General features: G+C 37.6%; 1 protein-coding gene across 3 annotated transcripts in view; it reads left to right on the forward strand.

The window, feature by feature from the left end:
* TDRD7 (tudor domain containing 7) overlaps window positions 1-27,064 on the forward strand; it is an 89,446-nt gene that overhangs the window by 28,300 nt on the left and 34,082 nt on the right. For all 3 annotated transcript variants that reach the window (XM_012533659.3, XM_033431160.2, XM_033431161.2), the window contains 2 exons: window positions 11,645-11,718; window positions 14,213-14,430. In XM_012533659.3, the coding sequence (XP_012389113.1) occupies window positions 11,645-11,718; window positions 14,213-14,430 (292 nt within the window). The remainder of the gene's footprint in view (window positions 1-11,644; window positions 11,719-14,212; window positions 14,431-27,064) is intronic.

Consider the following 27,064-nt stretch of genomic DNA (forward strand, 5'->3'; position numbering starts at 1 on the left):
CACTAGTTATGTCCAGTATGTGACTGAGGTACCATTGTCTTCTCTGGTTGTGGGGCTAAATTTCAAGATTTTGAATTGAATCTATAAAATGACAGCAAAACCAGGCATCCTGGATTGTGGTCCCAGAGGAGCATTCTCCACCCCATAGCCTGGTGTCTCCTCCTTCTCACCTAGTGCCACTGCATGGCCCAGGTAAGTGCCTTCCATCCCTGCAGGTAGCACTAGCAGTGATTGAGTGGGGGCCTTGCCAGCACCAAGCAGCCCACAGAGTAGGCCCAAGGTGGTGCTCTCTGACCTGCTGCCTAGTGTGCTCCCAGCCCTCCTCCCCAGCAGCAGGGGCCCAGGGAAGTGTATTCTGCTGTACCAGATCAGAATAGCACCATGAGGGCCCTGAAAACTAAATTATTATTGGAACCACAGCCTACAAAAGTGGGCCAGGAGGTATATGATAAACCTAAACGGAGTAACTGCCTGCTAAAATAGGACATTCATAACTGATTCACTTTGTTGTAGGGCAGAAACTGACACACCACTGTGAAGCAGTTATACTCCAATAAAGATGTAAAATAAAATAAAATAAAGTAAAATAGGACATTCGTCTTAACATATGTCCAAATGTCCAGGTTACAATAAAAAAAGTCAATCTTTATACTAAGAGGCAGGAAAATGACAACTTGATTGAGAAAAGATAACCAACAGACACGAACATTATGATGAATCAGATGTTGGAATTATCTGACAACGATTTTAAAGCAGCTGTTGTAAAAATGCTTCAGTTTGCAATTGCAAATACTTTTGAAAAAAATAGAAAATTCACCAAAGAAAGAGAACATACAAAAAAGAACCAAATGAAACAACCAAAATAAAAATGCAGTGTATGAGCTCAATAACAGAATGAATATGATAGAGCACAGAATTAGTGAACCTGAAGATAGAACAATAGAAATTACCCAATCTGGACAACAGAGTAAATAGACTTAAACAAAACAAAATAACTAGCTGAACCTGAGGGGCCTATGGGGGGAAAAAACATCTAGCAGAGCCTTAGGGACCTGTGGAGAAAATAAGAAAAGATCTAATATTTGTATTATCAGAGCCTCAAAACAAAGAATGGGACTGAAGGAGTATTTGAAGGCATAATGGCTGAAAACTTCTCAAATTTGCCTAAGGACATAAACCTACAGGTTCAAGAAGCTTAGGAAATCCCAGACAGGATGAATCCAAAGAATCCCACACCAAGGCACATCATAATGAAACTTCTGAAAACTAAAGACAAAGAAAAAATCTTGTAAACAGCCAGAGAGAAATGACACATCACCCATAGGGGAATACCAGTTTTAATGACAGTGGATTTCTCATTCACAGTCATGGAGGAATCATGAAGGAAGGAAATTGCACATTTTTAGTGCTGAAAGGAAAAAACCTATCAACCACAAATTCTGTATCCAGCAAAAGTATAATTCAGGACTGAAAGGGAAATAAAAACATTCTCAGATGAAAGAAAACTAAGAGAATTTGTCATTAGCTGACTTACTCTTAAAGAGTGACTAAAGGAAGTTCTCTCAACAGAAAAGATGTAATATAAAATGGCTTGGAACTTCAGAAAGGAAAGAGCAAAATGGGTAAAAACAAGTGTAAATAAATGGATTATCCTTCTTCTCATGAGTTTCTTAAATCGTATTAGTTTGAAGTAAAAATTATAACACCATCTGATGAGGTGCTAGCATATGTAGAGAAAAACTTAAAGCAATTGTATTTGTAAAGTAGGGAGGGCAAGGAGACCTAGATGAAAGTAAGGTTTTTACACTTGAAGTGGCAAAACATTGAGATGAGTAGAATGTGATGTTATATGTGTATTGAAATGCATAAGCAACCAATAAGAAAACTATGCAAAGTGATATACTAAAAAAACATTATAAGTAAATCAGAATGGAATTTTCAAAAATGTTTAACCCACAAGAGTGCAAGAAAAGATAAATAGAAGAATGAGAAACAGGGAACAAATAGAAAACAAATAATAAAGTGCAGACATAAGCCCTAACAAAACAATTACTTTAAATGTAAAAACACATGAAAATATGTTCAACTTCATTAGCTATTAGGGAAATGTAAATTAAAACTACATTGACAGAAAAAAAAAAAAAAACAAACCCTACATTGACAGGGACTTCCCTGGTGGTCCATTGGCTACGACTCCGTGCTCCCAGTGCAGGGGGCCCGAGTTCAATCCCTGGTCAGAGAACTAGATCCCACATGCTGCAACGAAGTTCCCACAGACAGCAACAAAGATCCTGTGTGCCACAGCTAAGACCCGGTACAGCCAAATAAATAAATAAATATTTTTTTTAAAAACTGCATTGACGTGTCACCACAACACACCTATCAGAATGGCTAAAATAAAAAATAATGATACAATAATAGTAGGGGACGTTAACACCCACTGGCATCAATGGACAGATCATCCAGACAGAAAATCAATAGGTAACAGTGGTCTTAAACAACACAACAGACCAACTGGACTTAATAGCTATCTATAGGACATTAAATCCAAAAACAGCAGAATACACATTCTTTTCAAGTGCACATGGAACATTCTCCAGGACAGATCACATACTAGGCCACAAAACAAGCCTCAACAAATTTAAGAGGAAGAAATTATATCAAGCATTTTTTTTCTGACCACAATGGTATGAAACTAGAAATCAACTATGGAAAGAAAAATGGGAAAAGAAGAAACATGTGGAGACTAAAGAACATGCTGCTAAAAAACCTTGGTCAATGATGAAATCAAAGAGGAAATCAGAGGGCTTCCCTGGTGGCACAGTGGTTAAGAATCTGCCTGCCAATTCAGGGGACATGGGTTCGAGCCCTGGTCTGGTAAGATCCCACATGCTGTGGAGCAGTTAAGCCTGTGCGTCACAACTACTGAGCCTGTGCTCTAGAGCCCACAACCCACAACTGCTGAGCCCACGTGCCACAACAGCTGAAGCCCACACACCTATAGCCTGTGCTCCACAACAAGAGAAGACACCTCAATGAGAAACCCACATCCCACAATGAAGAGTAGCCCCCGCTCGCCACAACCAGAGAAAGCCTGCGCACAGCAATGAAGACCCAATGCAGCCAAAAATAAACAAAATAAATAAATTTAAAAAGTTTTAAAAAAAAGAGGAAATCAGAGAATACCTCAAAAGACAAATGAAAATGGAAATAGAACTTTCCAAAGTTGGGATGCATCAAATGCAGCTCTGAGAGGGAAGTTTATAGCAACACAGTCCTTCTTCAGGAAACAAGAAAAAATCTCAAACAACCTAACCTACTACCTAAAAGAATTAGAAAAAGAACAAAGCCCAAAGTCAGCAGAAAAAATGAAATGATAAAGATCAGAGAAGAAATAAGTAAGAGATCATAAAAACAATAGAAATGATCAATGAGACCAAGAGCTGTTTTTTTACAAAGATTAAAAAATTGATAAACCTTTAGCCAGGCTTACCAAGAAGAAAAGAGAGGGCTTCCCTGGTGGCGCAGTGGTCTGAGAGTCTGCCTGCTGATGCAGGGGACGCGGGTTTGTGCCCCGGTCCGGGAGGATCCCATGTGCCACGGAGTGGCTAGGCCTGTGAGCCATGGCCACTGGGCCTGAGTGTCTGGAGCCTGTGCTCCGCAGCGGGAGAGGCCACAGCAGTGAGAGGCCTGCATACCGCAACAAAAAAAAAAAAAGAAAGAAAAGAAAAAAGAGAGGACTCAAATAAGTGAAAGAGGAGAAGTAACAACTGATACCACAGAAATATTAAAAATAAATCATAAGAGAATACTATGAACAGTTATATGCCAATGAAATGGACAAATTCTAAAAACATACAGCCTGCCAAGACTGAAATAAGAACATACAGACAATTTAAACAGACTGGCCACTAGAAGTGAAATTGAATTTGTAATAGAAAAACTCTAAGTAAACAAAGTTCAGGGCTGGATGGCTTCACAGGGGGATTCTACCAAACATATAAGAAGAACTAATACCTATCCTTCTCAAACTATTCCAAAAAACTGAAGAGGGAACACTCCCACATTCATTCCATGGGGCTACCATTATCTTGATACCAAAACCAGACAGAGATACTATAGAGATAGAAAATTACAGGCCAATATCTTTGATGAATATAGATGCAAAAATCTTCAATAAAATATTATCAAACCAAATCTGACAATATATAAAATGGGTCATACACCATGATCAAGTTTGGATTTATTCCAGGGTCACAGGGATGGTTCAACATTTGTAAATCAATCATTGTGATATACCACATTAACAAAAGGAAGGATCAGAATCACATGATCATCTCAAGAGACACAGAAAAAGCATTTGACAAAATTCCATATCCATTCATGATAAAAATTCTCATCAAAGTGGGTATAGAGGGAATATATCTCAACATAATAAAGGCCATTTATGACAAACCCACAGCCAAAATCATACTCAGTGGTGAAAACCTTCCCACTAAATTCAAGAACAAGGCAAGGATGCCCACTCGTGCCACTTCTATTTAACATAATATTGGAAGTCCTAGCCACCAGCAGTCAGAGAAGAAAAAGAAATAAAAGGTATCCAAATTGGAAGGAAAGAGGTAAAACTGTCATTACTTGCCGATAACATGATACTTTAAATAGAAATCCCTAAAGTCTCCACCCCAAAACTATTAGAGCTAATAAATGAATTTAGTAAGGTTGCAGGATATGAAACTAATATACAGAAATCTGTTGTGTTTCTATACACTAATAATGAAATATCAAAGAGAGAGTAAGAAAGCAGTCACATTTAAAATGATATAAAAAAGAATAAAATACCTAGGAATAAACTTTGCTAAGGAGGTGAAAAACCTATACTCTGAAAACTATAAAACATTGATGAAGGAAATTGAAGATGATACAAAGAAGGAAAGATATCCCATGCTCTTGGATTGGAAGAATTAATACTGTTAAACTGGCCATACTACCCAGAGCAATCTACAGATTTCATACAGTCCCTATCAAAATAGCCAGGACATTTTTCACAGAACTAGAATAATCCTATTCATATAGAACAACAAAAGACCCCGAATTGCTGAAACAACCTTGAGAAAAAAGAACAAACCTGGAGTATAACCCTCCCAGACTTCAGACAATACTACAAAGCTACAGTAATAGAAACAGCATGGTACGGGCACAAAAACAGACACATAGATCAATGGAACAGAATAGAGAGCCCAGAAATAAACCCATGCACCTGTGGTCAATCTATGACAAAGGAGGCAAGAATATACAATGAAGAAAAGATGGTCTCTCTAACAAGTTAGTGCTGGGAAAACTGGACAGCTACATGTAAAACAAGATACTAAAACATTCTCTCACACTATATACAAAAGTAAACTAAAAATGGTTTAAAGAACTAAATGTAAGAACTGAAACCTTAAAAGTCCTAGAAGAACATAGGCAGAATACTCTTTGACATAAATTGTAGCAATATTTGTTTGGATTTGTCTCCTAAGGCAAAAGAAATAAAAGCAAAAATTTTTAAATGGGACCTAATTAAACTTAAAAGCTTTTGCACAGCAACGAAACGAAAAGACAGCCTACACAATGGGAGAAAATATTTGCAAATGATGTGACCAACAAGCGGTTAATATCCAAAGTATATAAACAGCTCATACAGTTCAATATCAAAAAAACAAACACCCCAATCAAAAAAGTGAACAGAAGACCTGAATAGACATTTTTCCGAAGAGGATATGCAGTTGACCCCAGGCACATGAAAAGCTCAACATCACTAAGCATGAGGGAAATGCAAATCAAAGCTACAATGATGTACCATCTCACACCTGTCAGAGTGGCTATCGTCAAAAAGTCAGCACATAACCAGTGTTGGAGAGGACGTGGAGAAAAGGGAACCCTTGTACACTGTTGATGGGAATGTAAATTGGTGTAGCCACTATAGAAAACAGTATGAAGATTCCTTAAAAAACTAAAAATAGAATTACCATATGACCCAGCAACTCCTCTCCTGGGCATATGTCCAGAAGAAAAACAAAAACACTAATTTGAAAAGATACATGCACCCCAGTGTTCATAGCAGCACTATTTACAATAGCCAAGACACAGAAGCAACCCAAGTGCCCATCAACAGATGAATGGATAAAGATGATATGGTATATATATACAATGAAGTATTACTCAGCCATAAAAAAGAATGAAATTCTGCTATTTACAGCAATGTGGATGGACCTAGAGAATATTATGCTTAGTGAAATAAGTCAAAGACAGGTACTATATAATATCACATTTATATGTGGGATCTAAAACATACTACATGTGAATATATCAGCAAAAGAGAAACAGGCTCAAAGTCAAAGATATAGAAAACAAACTTGTGGTTACCCAAAGGGAGAGAGGAGGGGGAGGAACAAATTAGGGGCATGGGATTAACAAACTATTATGTGTAAAATAGATAAGCAACAAGGATTTACTGTATAGCACAGGGAATTATCTTATTAGCCATTATCTTATAATAACTTATAATGGAGTATAATCTGCAAAAATACCGAATCACCATGCTGTACACCTGAAACTAATATAATATTGTAAGTTAAATATACTTCAATTTAAAAAATAGTGATAATACTGAATCTGGCAAGGATACAGAGAAAATGGATCACTCATACATTGCTGTTGGGAATATAAAATTGTACAACCACAATAGAAAATAGTTGGGGAGTTTCCTTTTAAAAAAAAAAAACATGATACCACTATATGACCCAGGAATTCCACTCCTATACATTTATCCCAGAGAAATGAAAACTTAGATTCACACAAAAACCTGTACACAAGTGTCCATAGTAACTTTATTCGTAATAGGCCAAAACTGGCAAAAACCCAGATATCCTTCAGTGGTTGAAAGGTTCAGCAAACTGAATACATCCACACTACAGAATACCTCTCAGCAGTAAAAAGGAATGAACTATTGACACATGCAACAACATCAGTGGATCTCAAGGGAATTATGCTGAGTGAAAGAAACTAATCTCAAAAAGTTACATACTATGTGATTCTGTTTATATAACATTCTTGAAATGACAAAATTATAGAGACAGAGAACAGAGAAGTAGTTGCCAAGTGTCAGGGGTTGGGGAAGGGTGAAGGGTGTGGCAATAAAGGGGTAGAAAGAGGGACCCTTGTAGTGATGGGATAGTTCTGGATATTGATTGTAGTGGTGGTTACATGGACCTATATGTGTAGTAAGATTGCACAGAACTATACACACACACGTGTATGTTTAAAACTGGTGGAATTTGAATAAGTTCTGGATTATACCAATGTCAGTTGCCTGGTTTTGATATTGTACTATGCAAGATGTTACCCTTGGGGGAAACTGGGTGAAGGGTACATGGGACTTCTATGTACATTTTTTGCAAATTCCCATGAATTTATAAATATTTCACAATAAAAGTTTAAAAATTGATAGCAAAATCTTTTTATATGGTTTTAGTTTTGAGAATTAATATAGTATATGCTTTTGTCTTTTGCCTTTCTCCATAAGAATTTTGAATTCCATATAGTTGAATGTCTTGTACATTATTGTACAATGATTTCTAGAACTACATACCTATTTGTCTTCATCTGTCTGACTTTGTATGGATTATATTTCAGACTATTTTAATTATACACTATTAAAGATGTTGTAAAACATCTTCATCAAATCTTTTTTTAAAGAGCATAATACAAATTGAAAGATACATTTAAAGAGAAATCTAAATACCATCTGGTGGCAGAGGTTATGGGCTGCCTTTCTAATTATAAAACCAAAGAAGTTGCTCTTACCAAAATAGAGCCATAGCAAAAGATTTTATTTCGAAACTTATGAAATATTAAGCAGTAATATTAAGTAGTATAAGTTATTATGAGCTTAAACTTTTTAGAGTCACCAAATCTTTAGAGTCACTAATGAAAGCTATAAATTATCTTCCCAGAAAAATTAATTTGTGCACATATACATGCATCTTTGTATACTAATGCAGGGAATACATGGGCCCCAGAAGCCCATTCTCAAAAACTCTGGTTAAGAACTCATGCCTGCTGGTTAACAAACTGGAAGGTTCTAGAAAAATAATATAACTGATATTCTCTAATATTGTAGGTATCAATCTAAGTTTACCATGTGTCTACAGTAAAATAGAAAGAGGGGCCAAAAGTGAGGATGTACGATTGATTTATGGTTTCTCTGGGAAATGTTTATTTCTAAAAAAATACAATTCATGACCGTTGTATTTTGTTAAAATGATGAGATTATTAAAATTTGGTTTTTTAATGTATTTATGCATAAAACATAGATGAGTATGGCACTGAAGACCAGGGTTCCATTAGGCCTAGAATGAGAGAAGAAATTGCTGTATGTATATTGTAGTGAGTAAGATCATGGACTTTGGATATGAATAAAGGACTGTCTGGCATTAGCCAATGGGAACCATGATTGAAAAGGCATCTTTCAAGTATTGAGTTAAAGTAAATGAACGTAGGTTTCTGAGATCTTGTAGGTTTAAAAGTCATGTACTAAATATTTACAGGAAGCATTTTCTAAAATACATTTATTGCTTTCTTCTGATTACAAAAGTACTAATGTGTATGGTATAGACAATTTGCAAAGTAGAAGAAAGTAAAAGGAAGAAAAAAGTCACCTCTAATCCAGACATAAATGTAACCATTAAAAATTAACTTTCTACATTATTTATTTATATAAGTTTTTAAAAATACGTATTGGGTCATGATGTATATTACTATTTTATAACCTGTTTTGAAAGGCAATATATTGTGAACATTTTCCATATCATTAAGTACACATCTCTGTTATCATTTTTAGTGTCAGGCTAGTCCATTGTCCAGTCACTCATTGTTGAATATAAATGATTTTCACTATTGTAAGCAATACTACAATGAACATATTTGTAGAATGATCCTTGCATATATTCACAACTAGTTCCTTAGAATAAATTGGTAGAAATAGACTCTCTGGGTAAGAGGGTATACACACTAAGGCTTTACTAATTTGTGCTCTAAACAGATTATACCAGTTAGATTCTTCTAGAAGCATATGGGAGTGATAGTTTGCTTGTGCACTTGCCAACATTGGGCATCAGTGTTTTATTTGCTACTCTAAAAGGTGAAAAAATGTACATATGTTTTAATTTCTATTTCTTTGATTTTGATTCTTAGGGAAGTTACATTTTTTCATATGTTTATTAGCCCCTTTATAGATCTTTTGTAAATTACAGGTTTTTGTCTTTTGTTGCTTTTTCTTTCTAATTGGTAAAAATGATTTATAAATTAAGGATGTTGAGCCTTTAGTCCTGTAATATGTTGGCAGTTTTACCAATGTTGGCAAGTTTGTTTAATTATGGTATTTTTGGTATACAAAAACTTTAAAATTTTCTATTTACATCTATTAATCTCTACCTTTATGGCTTCTGCCTACAGGTGTTATGCTTAGAAAAGCATTTCTACCCCCATATTATGTAGTATGTCTTCTGTTTTCTTTTAGAATTTTTATGGTTTCAGTTTTTGCATTTAAACCTTTAATTCATCCAGAATTAATTTTGTTGTATAGCATGAGAGTAGGAATCCTGTTAGCCAGATGTCCTAATATCAATTATGACATAATCCTTTCTTTCCCTGCTGGTTTGAAACACTATCTCTATCAATACTAAATTGTTATAAATATATGACTCAGTTTCTGGGCTTTCCATTTGGAATCACTGATTACCTGTCTATTCTTTAGCAGTGCCAAACTACTCAGATTATTATAACTTTATAATAAGTGTTAATAACCTTTACTTTTTACTTGCTCCTCTCTCTGCCTCCTAATTTAGTTGGTTGCTTTTGTCATGTGCTTTTGTTAACACCTACTGCCCCTATTATAGCACTTAGTAGACTTTGTTCTTACATACAGATTCTGTCAGTTCATTAATTATCTGTTGTGTAACAGGTTATCAGGAATTTAGCAGTTTACAGCACATACTTATTATCCTGTAGCTTCTGTGAGTTAGGAATCTCAGAACCACTCAGCTAGATCCTCTGCTTCAAAGTTTCTCATGAGGTTGCAATCAAGGTATCGGCCATGGCTGGGTCAGCTGAGCAGGAATCCCCTTCCAGGCTCACTCGTGTGGTTGTTAGTACAATCCATCCCTTTTGAGTTGTCCCTTAGTTCCGTCTGGCTATTGGCCAAAGACCACCTTCAATTTCTTGCCATATAGCCCTTCCTAACATGGCTATTTGCCTCATCGAAACCAGCAAGAGACAGATTATGCTAGCAAAGTGGAAATTAGAATCTTCTGTAATCTAATTATGTATAATCCCCTCAACCTTGAAGTATCCTATTGATTAGAAGCAAGTTACTCAAAGGGAGGGGATTACACAAGGTTGTGGATACCAGAGGGGAGAATCACTGGGGGCCATCTGCTAGCTGCTTGCTACAGTCACTTTTCTCAACTATACGTGTAGTCCATGAGAATAATGGTACCTTCCTCTTGTTTAATCATTGATCATTACCCTCTGACACAATGCCTGGCATGTAATAGTAGGTCCTTAAATAAATATTTGTGGGATAATAATGTGTCTCTAATAAGTGGCGTATGTTTGAGTTGGGAGTTTTTTTTGTGGGGGGACAGTCTAAGTATTTCTTTTAAGAAACAAAATAATAAGTCTTTTATACTTACTGTTATAAAACTGGTTGGACCTCTATTATCTTATTAAGTTTGTTTTCACATGTCCCTGCAGTTTTCCTTGAACATCTTTCTTTTGCTGTGTTGACAGTTTTCTTTCCTGTGCATTAGGCCTACCAATGTTTGCATGATAGCAGTCTCTGCTGTATCCTTGCCGTACTTTCACTCTTCGCTTACATCCCTCTGCTTTCTGCTAGAGCCCTCACAGCTGACTCAAAGCAGGGGAAGATTCCAGTTTACATTTTTAGGGCTCTGGTGCAAGGGAAAGGATTGCTGTCTCCCTGCCAGTTCTGCAGAAGTAGGAACTGGATATGTTTTTGGCATCTTCTGTCATTACCCAGATGCATTAATACACAAGTGTGATGCTCTTATAATTGCAGAGCATCGTATACTAAGTAAGCTTTTGCTGGTAGCCTACAATCTGATAATTTCTTTTAGAATTAAAATATTTTGAGGAGATGTGCTTCATTTCAAAGAATTGATCTAATTTCTAGAGTATTCCATACTATTGAAAAATTGCGAAATAGATGTACTGTCACTATCACCACTAGTCCCGTACCCACCGCTGGGCAAGATGTACTCTTTGATTCATTCAATCATCCTAATCATTCTTACAGCATTCACTCTCCCTTGCATGTACCAAGCACTGCCCTAGGCACAAGAAACACAAGTAATTAAGACACTTGGGGTCTAGTGAGGGAGACAGACATGAATACAAATTATTTCACTTTGTGGGTGGTGGTGGGGGGTATTTCTTTGTCCGCATATTTAGAAAATTTTTCTACATATATCCAGCACAATTCACATAAAAATTTTTTTGGTGAGGGTATGAGGTGGGAAATCTACATTTCTTTCCTAAGTAGTTAATTGAATTTTAATTTACCTTTTTTTTTATACCTTAGGTTTAGCCCAAAGGCATCCCTTTCGCCACCTTTTCAGATGCATCTCTCAAGAACCTGTATTAAGGAAATGAGTGGTATGTTTTCTAAACATTATTTTCGTAATACATTATGGTTTCTGGAGCCTCAGAGCCCCCCCAGAAATATCTAATGGTGGCTTTTGACATTTGTTCTCACCTTCTCCCACTTGGAATACATCTCTCCTCCCCTCTTTTTTGATTAAGTTATGAATTGAAGTGATCTAAAGAGAAAGTAATACCTCCAAGGATATCATTATTATTCTGACTTGAGGCCTTCCTCACACCAGACCTATTCTGTTTCACTTCCACGTGGTACCTACAGAGATATTTGTGTCCCTTGTCACTCTCTTACACATTAGAGAGTAAGATTTAAAGCACATAAATAGGGGACTTCAACTCATAAAATAGTTCCAGATACTCTACCAGGTAAAATCTGGGCCCCTAAACTATGTGCATTGGCCACTAAGCATCTAAATAGGAATATAAATATATAAAATCCAAAAGGACTGTTAAGAAATCAATAGAAGACATAATAAAGTAGAAGAATCTGAAGATTAGAAGTGCACACACTCATCTTGTCTCCTTCAACCAAAGTGTAAATTCCCTGCTGTTAGACCCACCCAAGGGATACAGTATTTTCAGAAATTTTGCTGCATGAAATTTAAATGTGGTTTTAAATGATTTGCTGCTTTAAGTGTGATTCTTACTGAGTTGAAATCATTTTTTTCCAAAGGAATGTATCTCCAGTATTTCTCATGGAAATTAATTGAACAATTTGATTTTTGTTTATATCAATTACTTTTACATATGCATTTTCTGAAAAATGACTACTCAGTGAAGTCATATACCCTTTAGAGGCTGTAAATCCTTTACATTAGAATAAGCTTTTTCTGCAGAACCAGGAGGACTTGTTTCAGGAGGATTATGATTCACCCAGCAGCTGATTTACACACACTTATACATAACCTCTCCTACCTGCTGGCAGCCTAAATTACTTCCTTGATTTGTTTAACAAAAGGTACAGAAGCTTAGCTGACTTCAGTGGCCCCACAGAGCAGGTGCATTTGCAAAGCCTCCAACTATATGTCAGCTGCTGACACTCTCTCTTTAAGGGAGGGACTGGCCAGTTCCAAGAAACTTATCTTTTCTTTCTTCCTGGTTCTTTTATATATCATTATTTGGGAAGAACTTCATAAATTAACTGTGCCTTTAATAGGAAATGTATGTGGACATCCTGGACCCTTCTGTTGGCTGAGCCAAACTAAGTCTCAGCAAGGGCAGGTCTCGTGCCCTATGGTGGGTAAAGGAGAGTCAGCATCCAGCCATACTCAAGGAACAGCTCTCCCTTTGGCTTCCTGGCATCCTCAAAGGCCAGCATCCCCAAACCAGCCTATGTGTCTCCACCAGCCAGTTTAAAAAATAAAATAAAATAAAAATTGTTGAATCCCAGCAGAAATGCTGTATGATTAAAATATGAACATATTTTGCTTATAGATGGTAATTTTTAAAATATTCTGATCTGTATCCCAGTGAAATTTAGAAAAGGTTTGGAATGAATTTCATAGTTCTTAAAATACCAGAAATATCAGCTATTGGGGACACTTACATTTCTTTATTGCCTTAGGATGTTAACTCAGGCATTCAAAGTTTTAAATAAAAATAAATGTAAGAGAGCTAGCCACAACTTTATAAATATTCGCTTATGAAAAATGAATGATTTGGATTGGAGAAATAAAAACAAATCATTAATAGTTATTTATGAGCACCAAACCTTTTATTTATGTTTATAAACTGAGGCTAGGATGATTATTACAGGTGGATCAATTTTTGAACTTTCATTTATTGCTAAATTATTTTTTCTCACTAATAAAGGGAAAAATTGGGCTTCCCTGGTGGCACAGTGGTTGAGAGTCCGCCTGCCGATGCAGGGGACACGGGTTCGTGCCCCGGTCCGGGAAGATCCCACATGCCGCGGAGTGGCTAGGCCTGTGAGCCATGGCCGCTGAGCCTGCGCGTCTGGAGCCTGTGCTCCGCAACGGGAGAGGCCACAACAGTGAGAGGCCCGCATACCACAAAAAAAAAAAAAAAAAAAAAAAACCTGGACAATTATTTATTTTTTATAAAATGTTCTTTGTTCTTACTATTAAGGCATTATCCTTAGGCTTTGTAAAATATAGCTTTAAATTTATCATTACATATATACCATTATTGTCTAAAATTTAACCTTTCTTAGTTGCAATTAGAAAATGATTGGTTAACTAATAAATTTCATTATTCTTTATGAGTTTAAATTAAACTATGACGAATCCTTGGAAAATAAAGGGGCTAGGTTCCCTCTCTGAGTGGCTGTTGACCTTCCTGGTTATTTCAGGGTTAAAACTTAGAATGAAATTGTCATGGTCCTGCTCTCCTAATCCTGCTCTCTTTGAAAGTCCCTTAACCCCCACAAGCCTGAAGTATAACAAAGCCTGAAGACACAAATACTAGGTAATGGGGATAATCTAAAATGTTAAGCATTCTGGTTAATTCTATCATATTTTTTAATTTAAAGATAATTTAAATCAGGCTGTTGAAAAACCAAATGTCACGCCTCCTGCCTCTTACACTTATAAAATGGATGAGGTTCAAAACCGCATAAAGGAAATACTAAACAAGCATAACAATGGCATTTGGATATCTAAGCTTCCACATTTTTACAAAGAATTATATAAAGAAGAACTTAATCAAGGAATTTTACAACAATTTGAACACTGGCCTCATATTTGCACGGTACGTTTCTTCTTATTCCTCCCTCCTGATGCCTCCTCCCTGCCCCACTTTCAGATTTTGAGTTGTTAGTAATATCACCTTTTATTTGGGGAGCACGAAGCTCTTTACATAATATTGCTTCATTAATCTTTATGACTAAGATTAACACATACTGGTTCTTATTTATAGGACAAATATGTCACAGCTGAGGTCTGTGTGTGTTGTAATTGCTGTTTTTATAGATTTTAAGTTATTTTTAAATGCATTTAATATGTGATAATATATATACCATTTTGTATTGAGCTGTTACCAATAGATATTGATGGCTTTGTAATTTTAATAACTTGAACTTAACTGGTAATAGAACGTTTTTTGTTAGCCTCAAATTTTATATTCTTGTTCCTGAGCATTTTTAAAGACATTCAGCTGAACAAATTTTAGTTATTTTGGCTAATTATTTATAGAATACATCTAAAAAAAATTAATACAGGGTTCAGATTTAAACTATTCACAAATTTCTTTGGAGAAAAATATTGAAAAGTGAGCTGACATCTATTTCCATGCCTCTTCCTATTTGAGAATCTATTATAATAAAACGATGGCTCAGAGTAGTTTATTAGAAATCTTTTAGTTAATCCAGAGATAGAGACAACTAGATTCTTAAAACAAAATAACTAATTTTTAGATGTTTCTTAATGTTTTTATTTACATAGAATATATTCAACAAAATAACTTTTAAATTAGCGGTTACTTGGTGCTTCTAAGCTTATAGAATTGAATATGCATGACAATTATTGCTTGGTAGAGGGCTTTCATTTCTTTAACTTAATATATATTTTGGCCCCCAACCCTGTTGGGCAGAGTGTGGGCCACTCTCTCTTATAAGCACCTGGCCTAAAGACAGCATGTATTTTTATAACCACTTCTTCCTCCAGGGCACTGACACCCACTCCAGTCCCATGGGCTTTCCAGTCAAGAGTCATCCATCCATCCATCTATCTGTCTTATTTGTTCTTACATCATTTACTCTGCACCTGCAGGTACCATGCACTGCTTTAGGGGCTGAGACCACCTTAGGGCAATGTGATGTGCTGATGAATATACATACAGTGTGAAGTGGGAAAACAAGAAGAAATGTCAAACTCTGGAATTATGGCTGTTTCCCTACCTATAAAGTCAAGAATGATCATAAGAATGTTATCCCTGATTTATGTTGAATATGGGGTTTATTCTTGTAGTGGGAATTCCTAAGGTTGCTATTCAATTCATTCCATTTTTACTCCTTTCTGAAAAGCATATTCTCACTGGATGCAGGTTTAGCAGCATTTGAGGACCCCCTTAGGTCTCCATAATCTTGAAGGGGACTTTTGAGGTTTCACCAGGCTGCTTGATTTGAAGGTTCAGGGCCTGGAGCTCCTTTTTGGAATGCATATGGTTCTTTTATTTTTTAAATCCATAGACATTCATGAACTTATGTCTTCAATGAACTTTAAGCCCTTTTATTGTGAATATACACGTAAAACTCACTATTAAGCTTCGATAGAGAAATTATCTTTAGAGTAAAAGAATTTTAAATTAACTTCACAGATTCTTCTTAATGTATTATGTTTCTGGTCACTTTGTTTTACACTGCATGATAATTACTAGTATTTGTGTAGCTTAATTTATGACTTTTGGGGGGAAATTTTCATCCTCGCTTCTCTGCATATCTGCAAAGCCTCAAAATTTCTCTTGCTAGGACTGCAGGAGAGAGAGTACCTATCTCTTTGATGTTAAGACTTTATCTAAAATGGGTGGTTTCCTACTAAATTTCAGGTGCTAAAATGACTGATTTTTAATTTTTTGGTTGCTCATATGCATCTATGTTGCATGATTATTTTCTGTCCAGGCAGTGAGGGTGGAATGTGAAGCAGAAATGTAATATATCTTTATCTCCATGCTGTTTCTCTCAATTTTGAGTAGGACTGTTTAGGTGCAATCACTATCAGTTGTCAGGTATGAGAATTTACTTAGTGAAGCATTGTGTCTAGGATGACAAAAACTGCCAGTTTTAATGACATCTGTTGATATTTTTCAAAACTTTTTTTAATAGCTCTGATTTTTTTTTTTAACAGCCTACTGGTAAACAGTTTCAAACTGTTACACCATGTTTATTTTTAGGCAGTTTTAAACAGTTACACCATGTTTAATTTCCCTTTCTTCTGACTTCTTGCTTTTCATCTTGCTGAAAAGCAGGAACACTGATAGCATGCCCAGGGCTGATTCTACTGCAAACAGGGTCAGACAGGTTAGAACACAGTGCAGAAATTTTAGGGTAAGAAAGACTTAGTAATGTGTATCTCCATGTTGTTGTGTAACTGAAGAAGAAATCTGAGTGCAGTGTACTTCTTTATTTAAAAAAAAAAAAAAGTGCTTTCTCCCCTCAGTCATGTAAAATGTCCCATATAAAAATATTGAAAACTAAAATTATAAATGAAATAAAAATCACCCATCATCCTACCTCCCTGAGATAATCACTTGCAGGATTTCCATTTTAATATAGGATGGGTAGCATCAGCTCAAGGGACCAAGTAAAAGCTCTGAAATTTTACCTTCATGAAGGTTTAATCAGGTATATGCTGTAAGCCACTTTACAAGGTTGTTAGATGGTATTTTGATGCAGGCAGAAGGATGCTTTGAATCTGTTGTTCTTAACCTTTTGGATCTCTCTGACAACAAAATGTGGACTGAGAGTTTTGAAAGCTAAAGAGAATATAAAATCATATTAACAATGGTGACCCAGTTCCATAGTGTTCCTAGGCAACTTTCGAGGGAAATGGAACTTGTGCAGAAGCTGTCTTCAAAAGGCAAAGAGCCCAAGATGGCAGGCTTGACCAGTATCCTTGATGAAGGATACTGGCATCTAAGAATTGCCATTGAGTCCTAGGAGAAGGATAGCAACGTCTCTTGGCTGTTCTAAAGTGGTGGCCTTATTAATAATGTTCTCCTTAATTGTTGTGTTTGGCTAGTATTTATAAAATGCTTCTGTGAGCCACCCACTGACCTGGGTGCTAAGAATAACAGTAAACAAGACAGACCTGGACCTTGCCCTTACGGAACTTACTGTCCAACAGGGAAAATAAACATTGAGCAGATAAGGGCAAGCCTGCAATAGTCATGAAGGAGAAATGCAGGGTGCTAAGGAAACATGTAAACAGGAGGATGAGACGTAGTCTGATGAGTCAAGAAAAGCTTCCCAGAGGAGGTGTCTGTTACACTAAAACCTGAGAGATGAGTTGAAGTAAGTTAGACAAAGGTGGGAATGCTGGGGAAAAGGCACCTCAGACAAAAGAAACAGCTTGTGCCAAAGCCTGAGACAGAAAAACATGGCTTTTTCAGAAAATTGTAAGAAATTCAATAAGAAGACAGTGGCTCAAGAAGAAACTCAAGAGGCAAATGGGCCAATTCACTTTATTAAAGAGTCATAATTTGGTGGAAACTTAGCGGGTCCCTGCCATGAGGTCACACAGAATCCAGAGCCTCTGGCCGACTTCAGTTTCTAGTAAAATTTCAAATCTTGTGACAATTACTGTTGAACATGAGAGATTTTGTTGAAATCCTCCACTCTGAAACATGGGTGGAGAAACGTCTCCATTCCTACCTGAGACAGAATATCTGTCTTTAGTGCCTTACCTGAAGCTGTGTGGAGAGCTGGGTGGCTCGTTTATAGCCAGACAGGACTAGATGCACTCAGCTGAGAAGGCTCTCTGACAGTAGCCTCAAAGACCTATAGCGTAGGAGCATTGGGAGGCAACTTCAGGATAGTGGGAAACATTCTGAGTTCACCTGGAGGCACCTCAGGCCTTAATTACAAAACATAACATTTAGTGAATGAGAACATAAAATGTTGTAAATGAGAAAAAATACCTAATGACACTAATTATTCATGCTTTTATAAAAAGGTTTTACTGTTAGGCTGTATTTTATATGTCATTTTTCTGTCCATTAGAAATCACTGAGCTTTAAGTCATTTAGTCCTCTAATACCTCAGACTTTTAAGAATTCCTAAAGTTCTGGATTGCGTCAATATAGCAATTTCTGTAATATCAAAAGAGGCAACAGCAGTTCTGCCACTTACATATTTTTGTATTTTTGTATGTTCAGGAATTTGTCTTAACTTTAATTGTGGTAATTAATTATATAAGATAAAGTACCTGTCAGCCCATGCAAAATGAATTGCCTCTTTTTTTAAAGCCTAGATATTTCTGGGTTAAAAACAAATTGAATTTCTAAGGAAGCGAACATAAGTGAAACAGCAGTGATATATCCTCAGGCTTAGTGGTGTTGATACAGTCTATGCAGCCATTCCAGCAGAAGCAGCAGTGAGAAGTAAAGCTAGGACTTGAAAGTACAGCCATAATATCTAATTGGAATCCAATTTCCTTTCTAACTTTTCATCAACAAAAAGAAATATGCAATGAACACGTTGGAACAGTTTTTAAATTCAATTTCAGTGACCATCTGAATAGAAGAAAGATAAAAGAGCACTGTGGCGAAATCAGAATAGGGCAGTAGGGGAGTAATGTGACATTGCTGTTCTGGAACTTGAAACAGAAAATTACCCATAAAGCCCAATAGTACAGTAGAAAGAGTTTGGGGTTTGCAGTTAGGCTTTTGCCCTGGCCATTTCTTAGTGGTGTTATTTTCAGCATATAAATCTGGGCTTCAGTATGCTCTAAAATGTGACTGTTTCTTCCCATCTCTTAGGGTTGTTAGAATTAAGTTACACAAACTATAAACAGCTGCCAGTACAGTATAGAAACATAGCAGGTACATAGGGGACTTCCCTGGTGGTCCGGTGGTTAAGACTCCATGCTTTCAATGCCAGGGGCGTGGGTTTGATTCCTGGTTGGGGAACTAAGATCCCACATGCCGCACAGTGTGGCCAAAAAAAGAAAAAGAAAAGAAAAAAAGAAACATAGCAGGTATATAGGAAAAGACAGCTGTTATTTTTCCAGGAACAGCCTAGCTTAAATGCAAGCAAGTTAAAACCCACTGGTAATTTCCCCCCAAAAGTCATAAATCAAGCTACACAAATACTAGTAATTATCATGCAGTGTAAAACCAGAGGCATACCCAGCAAGCTCTACAGAGGAGCCTATCTCAATGAAAACAGAGGAAATGCTAAAGAGGGCAGAACAAAAGTTTAAATTGAAATATAAGAGCAGTGGATAAAGGAACTAAAACTCTTAGATGAAGTGAATTTCTGCCATCCTAGAGGAGCAGATCCTGCTCCCCACAAAGGTAATGAGAAGCATATCTAGTACCTGCTTAGCTTAGAATGCACAGTGAAAGCCGCAGCTGCCAGCCAAGATCATGCCCAAAAGGTCTGCACACAGTTAACCAGGATAATGTCTTCCTGAAGGAGACCTGTGAACAAGGGCCTAACCTTGGGCCACACTAAAGGAAAATGGCTTGAAGTTTATCCAAACGTAAATGGTTGTAGTCAGCATCGGTGCGAAGTCCTTACTAGGAAAGGGATGGGAGTGAAAGAGTATTAGCCTTGAAATACATAATGTCTATAAAACTACTTACCCAAGATGGTGGAGAAAGAGTTTCTCTGGATAGGTGGTTTGTGAACAGACAGGGTACCATCTACAAAAAACCTTTTTTTTTTTTTTTTTTTTTTTTTAGTGTACGCGGGCCTTTCACTGTTGTGGCCTCTCCCGTTGCGGAGCACAGGCTCCGGACGTGCAGGCTCCGGACGCGCAGGCTCAGTGGCCATGGCTCACAGGCCCAGCCGCTCCGTGGCATGTGGGATCTTCCCAGACCAGGGCACGAACCCGTGTTCCCTGCATCGGCAGGTGGACTCTCAACCACTGCGCCACCAGGGAAGCCCTACAAGGAACTTTTTACCTTTACCTTTGATTAAACCTCTGTGGAATATGCCACAAACACCTGTACTTTCTTAAACAGAAGCGACTAAAAATTATAACCCTTTCTGAATAATCTTGGGCGTAGCATGAACTGCCGCAGAGAGGGTGGCAGTTGTAGGTGGTCTGGAACACTGAATTGGGTGTTAGCTCATCTCAGTGTATTATCCTGCATGCAGTATAAGCCTCACCCACTACCCTTAGAGGCTTCAGATCTGAACCTATCAGTTTGTCTTCACTGTGGCCCAGTCAGGCCATTGGGGACCATTTCCTCATCTCTTTCTCAGTTGTCTAACTTTCCCAGCACTTCTCAGCATTAACACAAAAAGACTGCGCTCTGTAGAAGGTCATCAACCAGTCTTTCTTTCTGTGAACTTGCTAATCATAGGGTGCAAGCTTCTGGTCAGTGACTCTTTGATGTTGTAGTTGTTGCTAGGTACCCAGAGGTCTTTACTGCCTGCTGAAATTGAGTTTTTTAATTGGTTTGTTTTTGAGTTCCAAGCCACTGCTAATAGTTGGAGTGCTGGAAGGCAGGTCTCCAGGTAAACGTGATTTTACCATACTGTCTGAGGTTGGTATTGGGTGGTGAACATATAAAATGAAATTTAGAATGTAATTTAAAGCTTCAACACAAAAAACTACTACCCAATGGAAACAAAACTGTGTCTGAATGACACCCATACAACTGCTTTGAAACTTTTTGATTTAATTGGACAATACCAATTCTGTTACAGAATCCCAAAGAAAATTCTAATTCCATAAGAAACAGTAAGTTTACCTCAGCAGCCTATGCTGCAGAGTTAGCAGGTGAGCCTTCATAGACTCAAATGAGTTTGGCTTCAAGAACTTTACAGAACAGGTAAATTAGGAAGAAGTAAAGACCTCTTAGAATTAAGAAGACAATTTCTAGGCATATAGCACGAAGACTTCTATTTGTGTGAACTTACAGGGCTCCTGAAGAAGTTGATATTTTAAGTCCTTGAGTCTCACATCTACCAAACCTAATCTGTCAACTCCAAACTTACAAAAACTCAGAGGGATGTGAGAGAAGTATCTCATTCAAGTTGTGATTCCAAATGAGGCAGAAATCAAGTTAAATATAATGAACTTGTGGGAATAGAAAGTTTAAGGCATGTTAGATACTAGAATCTTCTGATGATCACCAGAGGAGATGGCTTGAACTCCATGGTGTAAGGAGTTAATCCTTTAGGTTACTACCTGTCTCTGCTGTTGGGAGGTGGAGGTAAGGACCCATACATAGTAAATCTATGGAGTTCCAGGTCATGCCAGTTTCCAGTCATTGGACTGGCGATTTTTTGGGTGAATATCCAAAACCAAACACAAAACTGAAGAGCCACAAAACAATGAAACCGTGGAAGAAAATGGCAGGATTATGATCCTGAGTCTTCTCCTATAGAACAGGAGGCCTTTTGACCCCCTTCTCAGGTATGTACCTGAATCAATTAGACTACAGGAACTATTGGGTTGGCCAAAAAGTGCCTTCGGTTTTTAAGTAAAAATAAAAGACACACTTTTCATTTTCACCAAGAACTTTATTGAACAACGTACTCACCCTTTTGTTCCACTACTTTCTGCCATTTTTCAGGCAACTTCATAATTCCATCTTCCCAAGATTTTTTATCTTTTTGAGCAAAGAACAGTTCCAGGTGCCTTTTACAGTCTTCCAGGGAATTGAAATTTTTTCCATTAAGAAAATTTTGTAAAGACCTAAATGGAAATCCGAAGGTGCAATAATATCTGGTGAATATGGCGGATGAATCAGAACTTCCCAGCCAAGCTGTAACAGTTTTTGCCTGGACGTCAAAGAAACATGCGGTCTCACGTTATCCTGATGGAAGATTATGCATTTTCTGTTGACTCATTCTGGACGCTTTTTGTCAAGTGCTGGTTTCAGTTGGTCTAACTGGGAGCAGTACTTGTTGGAATTAATCGTTCGGTTTTCCTGAAGGAGCTCATAACAGAGGACTCCCTTCCAATCCTACCATATACACAACATCACCTTCTTTGGATGAAGACCAGCCTTTGGTTGGTGGTGGCTCATTTTGCTTGCCGCATGATCTCTTCCGTTCCACGTTATTGTACAATATCCACTTTCCATCGCCCGTCACAATTTGTTTTAAAAAACAGAACATTTTCATTACGTTTAAGTAGAGAATCAAATGTGGAAATATGGTCAAGGTTTTTTTCGCTTAACTTATGTGGAACCCAAACATCAAAGCGATTCACATAACCAAGAAGGTGCAAATGATTTTCAATGCTTTATTTGGATATTTGAGTATGTTGGCTATCTCCCGCGTGGTATAACGTTGATTATTCTCAATGAATGTCTCGATTTGATCACTATCAACTTCAACTGGTCTACCCGACCATGGAGCATCGTCCAGCGAGAAATCTCCAGCACAAAACTTCGCAAACCACTTTTTAAAATTTATTTATTTATTTTTGACTGCGTTGGGTCTTCATTGCTGCGCACGAGCTTTCTCTAGTTGCGGCGAGTAGGGGCCACTCTTCATTGCAGTGCGTGGGCTTCTCACTGTGGTGGCTTCTCCTGTTGCACAGGATGGGCTCTAGGCACGTGGGCTTCAGTAGTTGTGGCTCACGGGCTCTAGAGCACAGGCTTAGTAGTTGTGGCGCACAGGCATAGTTGCTCTGCAGCATGTGGGATCTTCCCGGACTAGGGCTCGAACCCATGTCCCCTGCATTGGCAGGCAGATTCTTAACCACTGAGCCACCAGGGAAGCCCCGCAAACCACTTTTGATGTGTTCGATCAGTCACAGCACCTTCTCCATACACTGCACAAACCTTATTTTTGCGTTTCAGTTGCATTTTTACCTTTCTTGAAATAATAAAGCATGATATGTGGAAAATGTTGCTTTTTTCTTTCATCTTCAGTATTAAAATGGCTACACAAAAATTCACCAGTTTTGGTAAGTCTTTTTTTAAATGCACACTGATATGACGACTGTCACAATACAATCTAACAAAATCGTTTCAATTGAAGTTAAAAACAACTAAGTGCTACTAGAACCATCTTTCGGAAAAAAACGAACGAACCTTTTGGCCAACCCAATAGAAGTTGTAAAAGCACCCTCCTGAAAGATCCAACTGGAATGATTAGCAGCTGATTATCACACTAAGGAAATAATAAAAGCCATGTTTCAAGTAGCCATTGACTTACCTTGGTCATTTATGAAGGCCAGAAGACAGCTGTTCTGTTTTGGGGGATGAGACAAGAGAACAGCATGTAAATCTGGTCAGATGTACCAGAGCACAGTGAAGAGTGGACACCATACTCTAACCCACATTCCAGCAATTTCTTGCCTTTGGGAAGATTCTCATAGGCTGGGAATAGATACAGTAATAGGTGTTGTTTCTAAGCCCATTGACCAGAAAATTAAAAAGAAGACACATGTTCTGGAGGACAGATGGTGATCACATTGGAATGCCTGAGAAAAGCAAATTTTCACTTTCATGAAAAATTTAAAACAAAGAGTTTAAGTTGAAAAAAATTACATTTGTCTTAAATTACATATATTTTAAATTCTATACAATATGAGTTTCATGATCTTTTCCTTTGAATTGAGTAACCCTTCAGCTATTCTCCAAAGATTGGCTAATGACGTACGTGGACCAGGCTTATTTTCCATGTCACTAAATTATCCATGAATAGTTGTCTAACATGTTGAAGAACATCTGCATCAACTCCAGTTAGTGTCAGGTTCTGTTCCTAAAGTCAGGCTTATGTTTAATCTTAGTAGATGCTAATTTGAATTTAAAGAGGCCAAATTACTAGAGAACAAAGTGGAATTAGGCACATAACTGGCTTATGAGATCAAGAAGAAGCCAGTAAAAATTGGAAAGTGGCTACAATTCAAGGAACTAGTCATTTGGGGATTGCTGGGGGCTGGGGTAGGGTATCTACTTTAAACAATGAAAATAAAACTGCTGAGGAAACAAACCTGCCTTCTAGTTCAGATGATTATTTGGCCATTGTTTGTACTTTGAATAAACTCAGGCTTATTGGTCAAAAATCTACTTTATAGGCTGACTGGCAAAGCTTGATATAAATGCTACTGGAAAAGCTTGATATAAATGCTCCAGACAAAGCCCTGGAAACTTACTACTTCCAGGTGATCTTTAAGCATTATTCTGGAATAAAGGCCAGAAAAATGGGAATTCTTCTCTTGTCCTGACCAAATTCACATCAAGTGGACCTAATATTCATAACTTCTGTTAAGATAGTAATCCCCGGGCTTCCCTGGTGGCGCAGTGGTTGAGAGTCCGCCTGCCGATGCAGGGGACACGGGTTCGTGCCCCGGTCCGGGAGGATCCCACATGCCGCGGAGCAGCTGGGCCCGTGAGCCATGGCTGCTGAGCCTGCGCGTCTGGAGCCTGTGCTCCGCAGCGGGAGAGGCCACAACAGTGAGAGGCCCGCATACAGCAAAAAAAAAAAAAAAAAAAAGTAATCCCTAGTTAGAAGAACTCAGTGTGCTGGTCATGTTCAGAGGTCATGTTTAGAGGTTTGACAGATTTGACAATTACATTGTTAGGTAATTGGTCCTGATTGCATCTAAAGCACAGGTAGGAATGGAAGCTTTGGGGCCAAGAGTGGGGGAGATTAGTAAACAAACATTGAAGTATCTCCTATTCCCAGTTAATTTATTGGAAAGAAAAGGATCATTAAACTGAAGAACTGTTGTCCTCTTTTGGGTTAGAAGAAGCCATGTGGACAGATAGGACATGTGGCTTGTGAAAGTTATTTTAGATGAATAAGATGGACTATATTCCATTGAAATTAGCCTCTGCCATCCACTTCAGAGAAGGTGTTACAAAGAGTTGAGAAGATGTTGCTAGGTGAAGACTGAAGAAGGGTTTTAAGATGGGCCCAGCAGGCTCAGCTGGCTTTGGATATGGAGGACTGCCATGTCTAAATCTAAAATTGTACTAACCGGGATTTTTTGTTTGTTTTTTTAACATCTTTATTGGAGTATAATTGCTTTACAATTGTGTTAGTTTCTGCTTTATAACAAAGTGAATCAGCTATACATATACATATATCCTCATATCTCCTCCCTCTTGCGTCTCCCTCGCACCTTCTCTATCCCACCCCTCTAGGTGGTCACAAAGCACCGAGCTGATCTCCCTGTGCTGTATGGCTGCTTCCCACTAGCTATCTATTTTACATTCGGTAGTGTATTTATCTCCATACCACTCTCTCACTTCCTCCCAGCTTACCCTTGCCCCTCCCCGTGTCCTCAAGTCCATTCTCTACGTCTGCGTCTTTATTCCCGTCCTGCCCCTAGGTTCTTCAGAACCTTTTTTTTTAGATTCCATATGTATTTGTTAGCATACGATATTTGTTTTTCTCTTTCTGACTTACTTCACTCTGTATGACAGTCTCTACGTCCATCCACCTCACTACAAATAACTCAATTTTGTTTCTTTTTATGGCAGAGTAATATTCCATTGTATATACATGCCACATCTTTTTTATTCATTCATCTGTTGATGGACACTTAGGTTGCTTCCATGTCCTGGCTATTGTAAATAGAGCTGCAATGAACATTGTGGTACATGACCCTTTTTGAATTATGGTTTTCTCAGGGTATATGCCCAGTAGTGGGATTTCTGGGTCGAATGGCAGTTCTATTTTTAGTTTTTTAAGGACCCTCCATAGTGGCTGTATCAATTTACATTCCCACCAACAGTGCAAGAGGGTTCCCTTTTCTCCACACCCTCTCCGGCATTTATTGTTTGTAGATTTTTTGATGATGGCCATTCTGACTGGTGTGAGGTGATACCTCATTGTAGTTTTGATTTGTATTTCTCTAATGATTAGTGATGTTGAGCATCCTTTCATGTGTTTGTTAGCCATCTGTATATCTTCTTTGGAGAAATGTCTATTTAGGTCTTCTGCCCATTGTTGGATTGGGTTGTTTGTTTTTTTGATATTGAGCTGCATGAGCTGCTTATAAATTTTGGAGATTAATCCTTTGTCAGTTGCTTCATTTGCAAATATTTTCTCCCATTCTGAGGGTTGTCTTTTCATCTTGTTTATGTTTTCCTTTGCTGTGCAAAAGCTTTTAAGTTTCATTAGGTCCCATTTGTTTATTTTTGTTTTTATTTCCATTTCTCTAGGAGGTGGGTCAAAAAGGATATTGCTGTGTTTTATGTCATAGAGTGTTCTGCCTATGTTTTCCTCTAAGAGTTTTTTATAGTGTCTGGCCTTACACTTAGGTCTTTAATCCATTTTGAGTTTATTTTTGTGTATGGTGTTAGGGAGTGTTCTAATTTCATTCTTTTACATGTAGCTGTCCAGCTTTCCCAGCACCACTTATTGAAGAGGCTACTAACTGGGATTCTGTATGACAAGTGAAAAACTTACATAGAAATAGAATTCTGTTTTATTTTTCCATTTTCTCAAAAAGTATATTTCTCAAATCTTTTCTGGATACCCAGTCGGTGTCCTTGTATCTTAAGTGTCTTAAAGCACAGTGAAGATAGGCATTTTAAAATTCCAGATTTTAAAATGTGAGTCTTTGGAGAGCTAGGCTAACCATTGAGAGCAAAATGAGGAGTGTCCCAAATGTTTGTGTTTCCAGCCTTAACATTAAGGACACAAATTGTGAATATCATATAAATACCATCCAGAGTGTCACACGGTGTCAGCAGGGTCAACTGTATTTATGTTCTCTCTTCCTAAGCATTATATAGAAAATTA

The sequence above is a fragment of the Orcinus orca genome, chromosome 6 (genome assembly GCF_937001465.1).
Source record: "Orcinus orca chromosome 6, mOrcOrc1.1, whole genome shotgun sequence".
In the NCBI taxonomy this organism is placed as follows: Eukaryota; Metazoa; Chordata; class Mammalia; order Artiodactyla; family Delphinidae; genus Orcinus; species Orcinus orca.